Source organism: Sorex araneus, chromosome 1 (assembly GCF_027595985.1).
Source record: "Sorex araneus isolate mSorAra2 chromosome 1, mSorAra2.pri, whole genome shotgun sequence".
NCBI lineage: Eukaryota > Metazoa > Chordata > Mammalia > Eulipotyphla > Soricidae > Sorex > Sorex araneus.
Window position 1 is genome coordinate 257,441,264 of NC_073302.1, and position 16,920 is coordinate 257,458,183.

At 36.7% G+C, this 16,920-nt stretch overlaps 1 protein-coding gene across 2 annotated transcripts in view; it reads left to right on the plus strand.

Moving 5' to 3' along the window:
- The window catches only part of TDRD3 (tudor domain containing 3), a 130,600-nt gene that overhangs the window by 36,868 nt on the left and 76,812 nt on the right, over positions 1-16,920 (plus strand). For both annotated transcript variants that reach the window (XM_055119335.1, XM_055119345.1), the window contains exons 2-3: positions 6,881-6,965; positions 15,483-15,548. In XM_055119335.1, the coding sequence (XP_054975310.1) occupies positions 6,881-6,965; positions 15,483-15,548 (151 nt within the window). The remainder of the gene's footprint in view (positions 1-6,880; positions 6,966-15,482; positions 15,549-16,920) is intronic.

Genomic DNA, 16,920 nt, shown 5'->3' on the forward strand with positions numbered 1-16,920 from the left:
AGGTCGGCCGCAGGCAAGGCAAATGCCCGACCTGCTGTACTATCGCTCCAGCTCCCCGTAAGTTCTTTTTTTGACCTTGCTGCTTTAATTATTCTGTCTCTATCCTTGGATTTTGTCATTTTGAGTATAATGTGTCTTGGAGTTTTCCTAATTTGTGTTCTCTTCTCACTGGGACCCTTCAGAAGGCCTTTTGGATCTTGGTTCTCAGAATCCTTAACTCTGGGAAGTTCTTATTGGTGGTTTCTTTAACTTACATTTTTTTTTCATCACATTTGTCTCCCTGTTCTTCAGGGACTTTAATGATTCTTTTATTATTACTCTTGATCTTATCCCATAGTTCTCTAGTATGCTGTTCATTTTTTTTCCAGGTTATTTTCCACCTTCTGATATTTCCTAGTAGTTTTGCCTTATTTTAGAGCTCCTTTTTTTTTGCTCAGCTTCCCCTCTTCTGTTCAGAGCTTATCTTGGCTTTTTTGTTTGTTTGTTTTTAATGTATCACCCACCATGTTCTTCACTTCTATCATTTCTGACTGAGTAGTTTTTTCATTTAGACTCTCATACTTTCTTGTGCTTTGCTGATTTCTGGTGCTATCATTCCTTTGAATTCATTAAACATACTCTTCTTGTTTACTAAAGACACTGCCTAGGGATTTACTGGTGTTGTTTATGCTTTTGCTGATAATACTTTTGTCATTGAGCTTGATGGGCTTCTATGCGTTTTTTTCCCAGTGGTTTTCTAGTGTTCTTGTGAGTCTTTGTAGTTAGCCTATCCTGAAAGATGCTGAGGATTAAGCTGGAGATTGCTCCCTGTCTTCTCAGGAAGAGTAACTGTGGGCAGCATGTAATTCATTGAGTAGAGCTGTTGCATGGCTGTATAAGTGACTGCCCACTTCATTATCTGTGTCATGGACCCTTAATATGGCACAGGTAGGGTGGGGAGGTGCTGGACAACATCTGGTAGGAAGAAACTCTGCCTCCGATTTCATAATAGAGAAGGAGGCAATGATTTTTTTTTTAATTTTATTGAATCACCGTGAGATAGGTACAAGCTTTCATGTTTGGGTTACAGTCTCACAATGATCAAACACCCATCGCTCCACCAGTGCACATTCCCCACCACCAATATCCCGGGTATACCCCCCCTTCCCCCCCCTGCCTCCATGGCAGACAATATTCCCCATACTCTCTCTCTACATTTGGGCATTATGGCTTGCAACACAGACACTGAGAGGTCATCATGTTTGGTCCATTATCTACTTTCGGCATGCATCCCCCATCCCAACTGGTTCCTCCAGCCATCATTTTCTTAGTGATCCCTTCTCTATTCCATCTGCCTTCTCCCCTCCACTCATCAAGCAGGCTAAGGAGGCAATGTTTTAAAAGAAAGAAAACTGGGGCCAGAGCAATTGTATAGCATATAGGGCTCTTGCCTTACATAGGGTTGACCCAGGTTCACTTGTCAGCATTCCATATAGTTTCCAGAGCCCCACCAGGAATTATCCTGAATGCAGAGATAAGAATATAGCATAATACTTAGCAAAAAATAGGCTTGTTTTTGAAGTGTGAATATTAGAATAAGATTAGTATTTTCAGTAGTATTATTCTTCCTTTTTTTCTTTAAGGAAACTGAGGTATGGAATATTTAAATACATTTTGTAGGATACCACATGAATTAAATGTGAGGCTCACATGCATCTAGTTCTGTCTCACTTAAATAGTACAGATTAAATGATAATTTTTCTAGAACAATCATTAAAATTTCTTCTTACTTTTATTATATTTAAGCTTAAAAAGGAGCGTTCTTAATGAAAACCAGACTGTATACTCTCTCCAGTGGTTAATCTTGGGAGACCTTAGGCATGTTCTTTGCAGGCACTGAGCTGTTTGTATGACAGTAGTTGGTGTACAGGACATCAGGCTTAAAGGGAATCTTTTACATGATGTATGGTTTTACAGCTATTACCTGTGTGCTGAGAAAGGATGACAAAAATGAAAAATGTTACATTTTTAAAGTATAAGTTGTTAAAATATAACCTCAGCCCTGCTTCTGAATTAAAGTATGAAAATGTTGAATTAGAGGAAGGATGTATGCATTATGACTTTCAGTGTAAGTAAAAATATCTAGATCATGTTCACTGTATCACTGTCATCCCATTGCTCATCGATTTGTTCGAGTGAGAGACTTATTGTTACTGTTTTTGGCATATCTAATACGCACGGGTAGCTTGCCAGGCTCTGCTGTGTGGGCTCCATACTCTCGCTAGCTTGCCGGGCTCTCCGAGAGGGGCGGAGGAATCGAACTCGGGTTGGCCGAGTGAAAGGCGAACGCCCAACCGCTGTGCTATCGCTCCAGCCCTAGATCATGTTATACTTTTAAATTATGAGAAGCATTGGTTTGCAGAAAGGAATGATAACATACGTAGTTCCCATTGCTACTTCTTTTTGTGATTTATCAAAATAATTTGCAGTTTTACTCATTCAGGTATTGTAACTTTTTAATACTGATTTAGCATTCTAGGATTAATGTCCTCATGGGTTGGTGTATATATTGGGAAACTTAATATTTGTAAATAGGTCATAAAAATAGAATTTGTTCTCCATTATCAACAATCATTATAAAATGACCTTAGTCATTGTAGTTCTTATACTTACTTTGATACAAGAGAAAAGCATCTATTAATGTTTAAAGGACTCTTAGCTATTCTAATAAGTCCCCTCATCCAAATTAAAAAAAGTAATAATTTACATACTTTTTATCATTCTATATTTCCCAGAGATGAATGTAGTAGATGTTTGGAAATAAAACTGTCTTTGAATATGCTTTATTTAGGAGATATTTGGAGATATTTCTTGAATACCTATTAAATGAATTTTAAAACTTTAAGTGATCTGATCTTTATTACAGTCAGAAATTCTAAAATTATAACAGTCTTATATTTTCTGTAATATCTGTACTTCTTTTTTTTAAAAAAAAATTTTATTAGTGAATCACCGTGAGAGTACAGTTACAGATTTATACATTTTTGTGCTCATGTTTCCCCCATACAAGGTTCGAGAACCCATCCCTTCACCAGTGCCCATTCTCCACCACCAGTAAACCCAGCATCCCTCCCACCCTCCCCAGTCCCATCTCCCCCCCACCCCATACTATCATTATGGCAGGGTATTCCCTTTTGTTCTCTCTCTCTGATTAGGTGTTGTGGTTTTCAATATCTGTACTTCTTATAACAACAAAAACAACACATGTCAGAAACCTTTATTTTGGAGCTAGTTTTCTGCATGCATCTTCTGTCTTCTTTTAGGATATTTTACTTATGAAGCAAGGTTGTCATCTAGTGGTGATTTCAAGTAGTACATCTTTCAGAATTAGGTAATGTTATTGGAGGAAATATTTAACAAAATCAAGATTTCGTTTCTTTCATTACTTAAGCAAATTAGAAACATTTCATTAAATGTTTTAATTTCTACTAGGGAAATATAATAGTAAAAGGATTTTCCATAGAACTTATTTATTTCTGTATTAATGTTAAGGCAAAAACATTTTTTGTCTGGCCTGAACTCAAACATTGAAGTTTGTTTGCTTTTTGGTGCAGGTTGATTTCATGGGTCACTTGCACTTAAGATGTTATGTTTTTCACGAGATGTTTGCTTCTGTGTTTTATAACAATCCGAAAAGTTAGTGCAGAAGAAATTAAAATACATTTTTGATGTACAAGTATGTGGGGCAGAATTTAATAAAGTTTGCCTAAGTGCTAAAACATAATTTTTGCATGCAGAGAAATATAAACTGAAAACAGATGTATTAAAAATAATTTTAAGACTTTGCGGCATGTGTATGTGTCTTGCAGTGCAGTGCTCAGAGGGCTGAAATGCACTCCTGCCAATACTGGCCAGCTAGCCTGCCAGTGCAGTGCTGGGGTCCCCTGAAACTGTGCTGCTTAGCTGCCGCAGTGCTGGGGTCCACCAGGACTGCCCGAGAGTGTGCAGGGCTAAAGACACGTTTTGAGTAAATATTGCAGTAATAGCTTACTGTATTAACACTGAGTGCTTGCATTTTTAGGCACTTTAATATATGGCTTTATTTGATTCATCTGTAAATCGATTCAGGTCCTTCTAATTGTTGAAATAAAGATTATGGTAATCATTTTGGCAAAGTATGTGCCTATTTTACAGAAAAAAAGAGAAGGAAAGAAAAAGAAAACTGATAGAAAAGGTGGCTGATTATTGAAGGAAATGAAATAAAATATTCCTTTTCATTTTCTATACTTGTGTCTGAGTACTACCTTTTTTGAGTTACTTGATAGAATTCTGATTCTCCCCCTCCTTGCTGTTTTATGGAAATTTAGGCGTGGAATCTGATGAATTCTTTTCAGTGTACTGCTGGTGTGCCAATCTGTAGTCTTGTTTATGATTTTTTTCTTCCTCCTAATATATCTCAAATATCTGTTGAATGCTATTTGTATGAGGTTTTTCTGAAGTAAATTTTGTGCCCAAATTCATATTAGCCTTGTTATCATGCTTATAAGGTACTCATATGACTAAATACTGTATTTTCCTAAATTACATCCATAAAAAAGAATTCATAGCCATTTTCTTCTGCCTTCAGGGAGGTAATTAGCAAGTTATTTTTTCAGTGTGTTTGGCAGTGTATAACAAAACCCAATACAAATCATAGCAAAAATGGAAATTTTTGGCAGGCATGTTATAATCTACTTAAACTGCAGAGAACAAAACAGAATGGTAGATCAGAATGAATAGAAAGATATTTATTTAGATAATTAAAAAATTATTTTTTAACATCTTGGAGATTTCCTGACTGTTGGGAAATCTCTGATTTGCTAAGTTTAGAAATGCTGTTTTATTCCCTCCTGTTCCCGTATTAATTTGTTTAATTGGAAGTTGTCTATATTATTTGTGACTAACCAGGCATGCATTATATTTAGATAACATATGTGGGCCGAAACTAGTGGTAGGGTAGCAAGTGATCATATGTATGTCAGACCATATGGGGCCATTTGATTTGTGTTTTTATCGGGACAGTTAAGACCACTGGATATCAATCATTTTCCTTGTACTTAATTTTTTTTTGAGTTGAGTCCTGATCTTTTTAGGGAAACTGTTTACTCTTTGTTTTCTCATTGACATTTTAATTTTATTTTATTGTTTTTGGTCAGCAGACTAATCTGTTTGTGCAATAGTAGACACTGTCTTTATTTTTGGAATTCAGGTCTCAGATCAGAATTAAATGGGCACTGGTATTGGAGAAGAGGTGACTAATCTTTAGTGTTACATTTTTGTTTCTCTAGCCAATTAGAATATTTCTGTCCTTTGAAAATATACGTAGACTATAAATAAAAAATGTGTTGGATTCTGTATATGTCCATATTATGGGATATTTAGGCCAAAAACCAAGCTAAATAATTCAATATTTTTCAGTCTAATGTAGGCTACTCTGTTGGACATATTACATGAATAACTATGAATAATTATGTTTATTGTTCTGCAAAGTGACCCAATCACATAGTTATTTTCCTTCTTTTTTTTTTTTTTTGTCATACCCTGCGGTGCTCAAGAGTTAGTTCTTCCTGGCTCTCTACTCAAGGATCACTCCTGGCAGTGCTTGGGGGACCTTATGACACACTGAGGAGTATTGAATCCTGGTTGTTCTTGCTTTATTGATATATACATGTTTCTGACTTTTATGTTCTTGATCTTGTACAGAAAGGCTTATCAACTTTAAACTTTTCTTCCTCTTTTGTGCTCTTCTATCAATGTTTTCTTCCCCCACTTGTTCATTTGAGAAATCAAAATTCTTTTGTTTTGTTTTGGGGCCATACCCACCAATGCTCATGGGTTACTCCTGGTTTTGCACGTTTTGTTTTGGGCCATACCCACCAATGCTCACGGATTACTCCTGGCTCTGCACTCAGGAATCACTCTTGGCTGTGCTCCATTACAGCCCAGATCTGCTGCGTGCAAGGCAAAGCGCTCTTAGCTGCTGTATCTCTCTGGCCCTTGAGAAATCAAAATTCTAGATGAAATTGTTAAAGGCATATTCTTTCTGGTTTTTCTCTCCAGGTGGAGTTTACCTTGACAGGTATCTTTGAATCAGTCCAGCTTCCCAGTTCTTGGGAATCAGTGTTAGGATTGTTGGTTATCAGGAAAGAAGAAGTTTAACTCTGTTAGAATAACTCTTTAGGGGAGGATGTTTGCAGTAACATTGTAGCATTAACCCTTTGTTAAAGGAATTAGTGCAGATGAGCTTTTAGGGGAATGATGATCAAATTGTAGGATTTATGATAATATAAAATCGGCTCTATTGCGCTAATGTACAAATACGATATTTTTTTCTACTTCTTGGAGTCATACTTTTATATCTCTCCTTCTATGCCCTTTGTTCTTACTGAGATGACTTTCCCAGTCCTTTGTTTTTCTTGACATGATTGGTGGTTATGCATTTGGTTATGGTGTTTGCTCGAGATCAGATACTTGGGTGCAGTGCCAGGGAACAAAGTGGCAGTGCTGAAAGAATGGCTCTTGGCATGCAGGTTGATTCCCAGCCTTGAAATAGTCAGTGCCCTCGTAAGGTGTTTTCAGCTCTCTTTTTGTAATAAGATCCTGAAAGGAGTACATTGATGTTTGTGTAGTTTTTTTTTTTCAAAAAGCATGTAAATAATTTCATTTATTCCTTTAAAAATACAAATGATTAAAAAAAATACAAATGATTTAGTGCTTTTCAGTTTTACCAAACATATAATAAACACACTATAACTTTCTCTTATTTGTAGTAAAATCGTATAGCATAGAACAAAATTGCATGTAGATTTAAGAAAATTGTTTCGGTTAATTTTTATTTAAGCTATTTATTTTCTTTTAACAGGTATCTTTCAGATGAAGGCATTGAAGCTTGCACAAGTTCTCCTGACAAAATCAATATAAATGACATCATCCTGATTGCTCTCAATGTAAGTCATGTTTATTAACTTAAAAGCATCTTAACTATGAAAAATATTTTGTGAAAAATGTCTCAGTATAAGCAGGATTTTATTAGTAAATGGAGAAAGTCTTTAATTTTTGTTGTCTAAGTAACAAACTTACCACCATTGAAGTTGATAATCTCATATAAAGTGACATATTAATTTAACATCCATTATATAAAATCCAAAGGAAGAAAACCCCAACTTTCATTTTTTCTCCATCTAGTAATCAGAATTTTGCAATGTTTGCAGTCGCTGTATAAAAAAAGCAGTAACAACTGATATGTTCATTAAAACACATTGCTACTTAGAGCAACTTTGGCTGTTACCTAATTTTTTGACATTTTTATTATTTAAAAATATCTTTTTCTGTTGATAAAATATATATTGGAGAAAATTTTAGGAAACAAAAGAAAAGTAAAAGCTACATATAATGTTCTGACATATATTTCTTTCCACTCTATTCCCCTATCTGGATAGTTAAATCTTTTCTATTTTTAGGGTTAGCTTCTGGATTTTTAAAAACAGTTCTAAGGGGCCAGAGAGAAAATACCACAGATAAGGTGCTTGCCTTATATGCAGCAACCCTGGTTGGATCTCTGACTCCACATAATGTTCTCTGAGCCTCCCCAGGTGGGGTCCCTGAGTACAGAACATAGACAGGAATAAGCCAGGGCACCCCACCATATGCCCCTCCCCCGAATTAAAGCCATACACAAAATAAAAACAGTTGTGATAAGTACTTGAAATACAGTTTAAGTGAATTATTATTATTTGTTTGCTTGGGGGGGGGGTTACACCCAGTGATGCTCAGGGCTTCACCTGGCTCTGCACTCAGGAGTCACTCCTGCTGGGGCTCAGGAGATCATATAATGTACATGGGATCAAATCCAGTTCAGCCGTGTGCAAGGCAAGTGCCCTACTCATTGTATTATTTCTCCAGCTCCACAATTGAGTACTTTTTTTTTTCCATCATGCAGTTAAACTTGTGGAATTTTTCTTCAGTGCTCTTAATAAAAATAACCTATTATGATCACATTTATATGATACATAATCAGTTAAATTCAAAGAGAATTGCTATCTGACAAGCTGATCATACCATTGTAAAACAGAATAAAGCAAAAATAGTAGCAATGGATAGAAATGTTTAAATATGAATAAACATGCAAGGTTGTGTATGGTTTTTGGATCACAGACTTGTATTTATATAATACATTTATTTCTTTTGTTTTTTGGGCTATATCTGGTATTGTTCAGGGGTTACTCCTGGCTCTGTGTCCAGGAATTATTCGTGGTAGGGTTCAAGGCACCGTATAGGATGCTGGGGATTGCATCCAGCTGCTATATTATTGCTCCTGCCCTAATTTTAAATTAAGGCAGATAAATTTTGTTTCAGAGTCTTTAGCTTCTTTGAATTGTATTTAGTAAGAATAGCAAGACAGTCTTTTTTTTTTATATGTGTTTAGGTTTTATAAAAACCAAAGGCGATAACATTTTTATAATGAAATGTTAGAAATATTATCTATAACCACAGATAAAAAGTTAATACTTTTTCTTTACACTCAGAATTTTATTAACACTCAGAAGCTGAATTCTCTCAAAAATGAATTAAATTAAAAAATGTTTTCAAGAGCTTGTCTTTATTTCAGAAAAAACTCTAAAGATAATAGAAAAAATTGAAAGATAATCTTCTGCTCTTCTTTAGTTTTCTTTATATATGTCGGTAAATAGCAGTAAATGATGTATAGTTGTGTGTGAAACTTTAAGATAAATTAAGAGTGGGGGGCAGGAGGGAAACTGGGGACATTGGTGATGGGAAATGTACAGTGGTGAAAGGATGGGTGTTGGAACATTTTATAACTGAAACCCAATCATGAACAACTTTGTAACTGTATCCTCCCTGTGATTCAATTTATGTTTTTTTGTGATTCAATTTTTAAAAAAAGATAAATTAAGCTAAGATATTTGTTCTAGGAGCTGGAGCAATAGCACAGTGGCTAGGGCGTTTACCTTGTACGAGGCTGACCCGAGTTCAATTCCCAGCATCCCATATGGTCCCCCGAGCATGGCCAGGAGTAATTCCTGAGTGTATGAGCTTGTAGTAACTCCTGTGCATTGCCGGGTTGTGACCCTTTTAAAAAGAAAAAAAAATTGTTCTAGACCATTGCATGAAACCATTACTTTAATAATTTTTTATTTATAATTTTCTTTGAAATACATAGTTGCAAACTCTAAAGCTGTTGTATCATTTGATAGATAAAATATTTTTTAAGAAAAAACAAATCTTTAAACATTGATACAGCCTATAGTAGGGAGAGCATCTACTTCTCAAGTTACTACATTTAAAAAATAAAATTATGATTTATATGATTGCTTTGATTTTTATCAACTTTTCAGTGACTGTAGGCTATTATTCAGTCTTTGGGAAAGACTCAGTTTTTAATTTTTTTTTGTTTTTTGGGCCACATCCAGTGGTGCTCAGGGTTTACTCCTTGCTCTATTCTCAGTGATCACTCCTGGCTGTGCTCAGGGAAACATATGTGATGCTTTAGATCAAACCCATGTTCACTGTATGCAAACTAAGCACTCTACTACTTGCTATAGTATCTCTTTGGCCCTACTTGTAATTTTTATTGTACATGCTTACTACAAAGGTGGAGAATAATTCATGCACAGGCCTATTTTTAAATTAAATTATTATTTTTTGGATATTGTTTTAGAGACACACCTAAGTGTACTCAGACCTTAGTACTGCCAATGTCCTCAGGGACCACTTTTAGCAGTGCTCAGAGTACCGTATGTTATGCCAGGGACAGAACCTGGGTCAGCCTCATAGTAGGCAAGTGCGTTACCCACTCTACTGTCTCTGTGCTTTTGATAAAGTTTCTTGCATCCAATAGGAGATACACTGTGGTTGTTTGTCTGTTCAGCAAAAAACAGTCCATTAAAATGTATGTGGTTTTCTGCCAGGGAAAGTTTAAAGCTAGTATCTCAGATTTTTCAAGCTTGCATATGTATGGATAATACTCTGTCTAGCATGAAAGCACATTTATATTACCTTCAGTCCCCACCCACTGCCTCCAAAATACAGCAGGTGTTTACCGTAAATCTTAATTTTTTTTTTGTATAAATTGGGTATTGAAGCAGATGCTAGCCTATGGCTCATCTTGGTAATTAAACCTTTAAAGATTGCAGCCTCAGATGCTAAGTGTCTCTTTTTCTATGCGGATTTTTTTAAATGTTGAGAGGAAGGTTCTTAGTTTCATTCGGTGTGAAATGACATTGAAATTTAAGGTAGAGTTTTGGGTTCACATATCTGAGTCATTCAGAAAAAATAATGTTATAACCCAAACTTGAGTTACTGAATATTGTGCATTAGTAAAAATTTAAGTAGAGGGGCCAGAGAGAGATATCGTAGTAGGTAAGGTGCTTGCCTTGCATGTGCCCAACCTAAGTTCAATCCCTGGCACCACATATAGTCTCCCAAGCCCCACCAGGAGTGCTCCCTTTGTGCAAAGCCAGGAATAAATCTGAGCATGATGGATGTGCCCCAAAACAAACCAAACCAAACAAATTAAGAATATCCTATTTTTTAAATTTTTTTAAAGATTCTGTAAAATATAAAATCATTATTAAACAGATATTCTTGACAAGTTTATTACAAATAAAATTTTAAATAAATGGTCAGGAATTTCAGTGTATGTACATATGTACATGTCTGTTTAAAGTCTAAATATTTCTCAACGCATTATTTTTCTCTTTTGTGTAAATGTATTACTGGAGCGATAGCACAGCGGGTAGTAGGGCGTTTGTTTGCCTTGCACTCAGCCGACTTGGGTTCCATTCTTCCGTCCCTCTCGGAGAGCCCGGCAAGCTACTGAGAGTATCCCGCCCGCACGGCAGAGCCTGGCAAACTACCCATGATGTATTTGATATACCAAAAACTGTAACAATAAGTCTTACACTGGAGACGTAACTGGTGCTGGCTTGAGCAAATAAATGAACAACGGGACCACAGTGTGGCAGTGCTACAGAAATGTATATTTGGATCCAGTTGTCCTAATAATCTTTTTTAAAGTTTAATTTTATTTTTATAAAGTTGTCCACAATAATCCATTACATTTAATATTCAAACACCAATCTCACCACCATTGCAACTTCCCGCCACCATATTTAGAATATTTCCACCCCAAATCCCAAACCATGCCTCCCAAAACAGAACCGAAGCAATTTTGTCTTGCTTGTTTTGAATAATCCGCTAAAAATGGTCCAATCAAGTTTCCTACCAGGGAAGTGTGTGAAGATTGTTGTATTTCATCTGGGAACCATTGAGCCCTGTGTAAGAGGTTACTAACATGTTTGTTAGACCTCATCAAATATTGTGTGCTACTCTTGGTACATCAGTGGTATAGAGTATGAGAGGTTGCGCGGCTGCATTTGTGCTCCAGGATTCTAAAATTTAGATAAGATTATACAGCAGATTCACGTGTGGGTGTGGCCATTGATTAGATTATATATAGCACCAGGGGCAGGCTGTTATCAGTAACAGCCAAACTACTGGTAAACTTGGGAAATGGGAGAAGGAGGCCCATTCCCACTCTGAGCGAGCTTGGAGATTTCAAGTTCCCACATACCTGGTTTTTCCTGTGGAGACAGACACTCATGGGCGAGGCTCCTCCGAGCCTATGGAAAGCAGCTGTGAGCGTGGCAGCAATTGAGTTCTGGAGTTTTTTGGCTGCCGGAGCTCCGCTGGGGTGGGGGAGGGAATTTCACCCACCCACCTCCTAGTTTCCCAGTTTAAGACAACCTGGTGCTTGATCTGTAGTCTACTTTCAGCGCCTATCTCCCACCCCCCTGTGGGTCCTCAAACCACACTTTACCTGGTGTTCCTTTTGGAGGGATGAGTTCGTGCGCATTGCATGACTGAAACACAAGCACGAAAAGTTGTAAGCCTGTAACTGTACCTCACGGTGATTCACTAATTAAAAAAAAAAAAAGGGAAAAAAACCCCAACAACCTGGTGCAAGGTCTGTAGGCATGCATCTCTATCCTAACAATCTCAATGACATAAATTAATCTCTATTACAGTACTTACAACTGATTCGCTAAAAATTTGCAAGAAAAATTTTATTTTATGAAAAGGACAGTGATTTAGCATTTCTTTTATGTGTGTGTAAACACTTTAAAAGGTATATAAACTTTGAATATATTGTTTTCTTTTAGTGTGACAAAAACTTTGTGAGATACGATTAGTGATTTTTTTTTAAAGAAATCAGAGCAATGCATTAACTGGATTTAAAGACTTTTTCACAGTCTTTAAGGTTCTGTTATTTCATTATGGTTTGTGGTAATCAAGTTTATGATTTTACTTTAGTGATTGTTTCTACTTTATATTGTTGCCTCATTTTAGGTTAATTAGAAAATAATTGATAAAAGCTAGAAATAAGGATTTATGTTAAATCATAAAATTATATTATCTGTAAGTAATTATAACGTTTTGTTATGTATAATTCAGTTACATATTCTCTTCCTCATACATATTAAATATTTCAGCTTTAGAATACTCCAAAATAATGTTATGTTATTATGAATTGTTAATTCTGTGACTGACTTAATAATTACGTATAAAGGTAATCACAAAATATGTTTTTTATTCACTAAAATAAGCAGAATAGCCAGTTTGCATTTGATAATTATTCTTGGCAAGTCATTGTTCTAAATGCTTCACTTGTAGTAACATATAATCTCTAAACAGTTCTAATATAGGAAAAGTCAGTTAAGAATGTAATTTTTCTCCCTATGTTACTGTGTAATTTCAAAGTGAAAAGGTACACAACTTGAAGTGTGTTCTGTAACTCACTTTAATATTGGATGGAGGTTGCAAAAAAGGATCAACTACAGCATTTTTAAACATAGGTTGGATTTAGAATTAGTTTGCCTGCATTTGTTGAGTTTTAGATTAGGAGTGATTTTTCAATTAAGTTTTAACATTTGGATATTTCAAATAAGAGAATATCCTGTTGTAATTTTTAAGAAGATTATCCTGCATCTTTATGTATGTTCATTTCATATTATAAAAACTTTTATCACCTAGTGTTTTCTTCATGTCTAACATAAATTTCTCCCTTGTAATATATGCATATAGATGCACTGAGTCTGTTTTCTTTATAGTCCTCTTAAGGTGATAAAGAGCAACTGTTCACTCTATTTAAAGTAATGAAAACAATGTAAATTTAGTCAGTAATCTAACCTCATTATCTGAAACATCAAGATAACTTCTCAGTTTAAGTAAGTTGACCATTTTTTCAGGAGTGTTGGTAGTCTTTCTCTAAATAATGCTTTAAATACTATTTCTTTACTTTTCCTGAAAAGGATATAATCCATAATGTCCAATTTTTAATTGAGATTTTAATTGAATCACCATGAGATACACAGTTACAAGGTTGTTTATGACTGTGTTTCAGCCATACATGTTCCAGTAATCATCCCTTCACCAGTGTACATTTCCCATCACCATTGTCCCAGGTTTCCCTGCTTCCCTCTCCTCATCTGCCCTCTCCAGACTGCCTCTATGGCAGGCACTTCTCTCTCTCTCTTTCTCTCTCTCTCTCTCTCTCTCTCTCTCTCTCTCTCTGTCTTTCCTTCTGGGCATTATGGTTTGCAATATAGGTACTGAGAGGTTTTGTGTATCCCTTTACCTACTGTCAGCACTCACTTCTTGTCCAGAGTCATCATTTCCATCTATCGCTGTCTTACTGGTCCCTTCTCTATCCTAGCTGCCCTCCCCCAGCCCTTCCACCTGTGGCAAGTTTCTATACAGGGACTAGGGCGGGCAAGTCCTCCTGACCTTTGTTTTCACTGTTTGAGGAGGTTATTAGTCTCTTATAATGCTTTTTAAAATATCCCACAGGTGAGTGCATTTATTCTATGTCAGTCCTTCTGACTCATTTCACTCGGCATGATATTCTCCATGTGGATTCGTTTATAAGTGAATTTCATTACTTCATTTTTCCTCACAGTTGAATAGAATTCCATTGTGTTGATGTACCATAGCTTCTTTATCCAGTTGTCTTGTTTCCAGGAACTCAGATTGTTTCCAAGTTTTAGCTATTTTGAATAGTGTTGAAATGAATATAGAGGTACAGATGGGATTTTTGCTGTGTGTTTTGGGTCCTCAGGGTATATTCCCAGAAGTGGTAATACTGGGTCATATGGAAGCTCAATTTCTAGTTTTTTGAGGAATGCCCAAATTGTTTTCTAAAAAGGCTGGACCAGTCGGCATTCCCACCAACAATAAATGAGAATCTTTTTCTCCCCACACCACATTGGCATCAGCACTTGTTTTTGTTCTTTTTGATGAGTGTCAGTCTTTGTGGTATGAGATATGTCTCATTGTTATTTTGATTTGCATCTCTCTGATTATTAGTGATGTAGAGCATTTTTCATGTGCCTTTTGGCCATTTGAATTTCTTCTTTGAGGAAGTTTCTGTCCATTCCTTCTCCCCATGTTTTGATGAGATTAGATATTTTATTCTTGTGAAGTTCTACCAGTGCCTTATGTATTTTTAATATTAACCCCTTATCAGATGGGTATTGGGTAAATAATTCTTCCTCTTCCATGGGCTGTATTTGTATCTTTGTTTGCTTTTGAAGTGCAGAAGCTTCTTAGTTAATTGTAGTCAAATTATTTTTTATGTAGAGTGTATAGTTGAAGTTTTGTTTTTATTTAAGAAATGCTTTTTTTTTCTTATGTCTTTGATTTTCTGAGTGACATGCTCATTATACATTTTTTTTAATTAAAATAAATGGTATGGCTTTTCACTATAGTAGTTTTACTATAACTTCCTGCAATTGTATGAATATAGTTCCATGAATGTCTTTATCTTTTGCAGCTTCTGCTATGGGTATTAAAATCTGTAGAGTAGTGTTTTTTCATGTTTCAGCATATTTATGTTCTATCGAATTTGTTTGCTTAAAATATCTTCTGTCTACTTAAGAGTATCCATTTGCTTTGGCATTTGCTTTTTAAAACTAACTTATGTATGATCATGTTTTTGCTTTTAAGAAGGGTGATTCATGAAGTTAAGATGTTTTAAAGATGTGATTAGAGAAATTGTATATATGATTACATCTTGCTGGTATACTTTAAACAACATATGTACGGAAAAAGGTTATTTGAAACTTGATTATATAGAGAGAGCTCTCATAAATCAAAAATTTCATTAAAATTTTGGTCCAAAAGCCTTAAGTAATTCCATCTTGTTTGCCAGGGCACACAGCCTAGTCGGTGGTTCATAGGGCTTATTCCTGGCTTGGTGCTCAGGATCCTGGCAGACTCGGGGTACTATATGGGGTGCCGGGGATTAATCTGGGGTAGTGTGTGTGTAAGGCAAACACCCTACCAACTATACTGTCTCTCCAGCCTCAGTAATTTCATCTTTTATTTGCGAGTGCGATTAGATTTACTTTTGTCTACATTTATTAATAAAGGTATTTTTATTTCAGACAGACTTGAGAACAATTGGCAAGAAGTTCCTTCCCAGTGACATCAATGGTGGAAAGGTAGAAAAGGTAAAGAAAAATGCAATTTAATATTAAGCTATGCATCTAAGATGAAAAATGACCATTTTCTTAATTATTAGAATTATTATATGTTGTCAATCCTTTTATCACTGTCATCCCATTGTTTATCGATTTGCTTGAGCGGGTTCCATTAATGTCTCCATTTGTCCCAGCCCTGAGATCTTAGTAGCTCTCCTTACTCGTCCTTCCCAGTGATGCTGCATTCAAGGCTCTTTCAGGGTCACGGGAATGAGACCTATTATTGTTACTGTTTTTGGCAGATTGAATATGCCACAGGGAGCTTGCCAGGCTCTGCCATGCAGGGAGGACACTCTCGGTAGCTTGCCGGGTTCTCTAAGAGGGAGAAGTAGACAATAAGAGGTCGCATGGCCACAAATGTGGCCGCGCACTTCTGGGAGCTTTGTTTTATAGTTTTTGGATCTTGGCCAATTATGGGATTACACAGTGCCGGGGGGCAGTTTGTTGGTGTGACTGCCAAGCTACTGGAAAATGGGGGATCTGGGTGGAGGAAGCCCAGTCCAGATCCAAGCAGGCTTGGAGATCTCAGCTCCGGGTCCCATACACCTGGGTTCCTCTGCCAGTTCCTTCATGCATGAGCCTTGCCCGAGAGTGTGGAGAGGGGCGTTGAACATGGTTATGGCTGGGTTCCGGAGGTCTTCAGCTTCTGGGGCTCTGCTTGGGGCAGGGAGGGAAACTGAACCCGCCCCCTCCTGGTGAAGACAGCCTAAAAATAAACCCAAAATCAACAAAAATAAAATTTGGGTCTGAGATAGTACAGTAGTTAAGGCACTTACAGTGCGCAGCTGTCTCGGGTTCAGTCACTGCCACTACAAACGGTCCCGTGAGTATTGCTATAGGCCATTCCTAAGCACAGAGCCAGGAGGAGCCCCTCAGCACTGTGGGGTGCAATCCTGAAACAAAAAGTTATATACTTTTTGTTTATAAGAGAAATGATCACTTTCTCACTTAGGGGCTTCCATTAAGGTGTACTCAAAGAAATGAAATAAGCATCAATTTCTTAAAAAGTCATTTAAAAAACGACTGAAGCTAGTACAGTGGGTCAGGCACTTGCCTTGCACACAGCCTGCCTGGGTTCAGTGCCCAGTACCAAATACGATCCCCAAAGCACTGCTGGGAGTGATCCCTGAGCCCTGCTGGGTGTGGCCCCAAAACAACAACAAAAATCATAAATTCTACAAATAAATTCCAGGAAAGCAGCAGCATGAAATGATTAACAAGAGTACAAAGATTACGGAGTGACAGTACGGCAGGTAAGGGGCTTGCCTGCGAGCTAACCTAGGTTCAATCCCCAGCATCCAGTACAGTCCCAGCCCTCCAGGGGTGATCCCTGAGCGCAGAG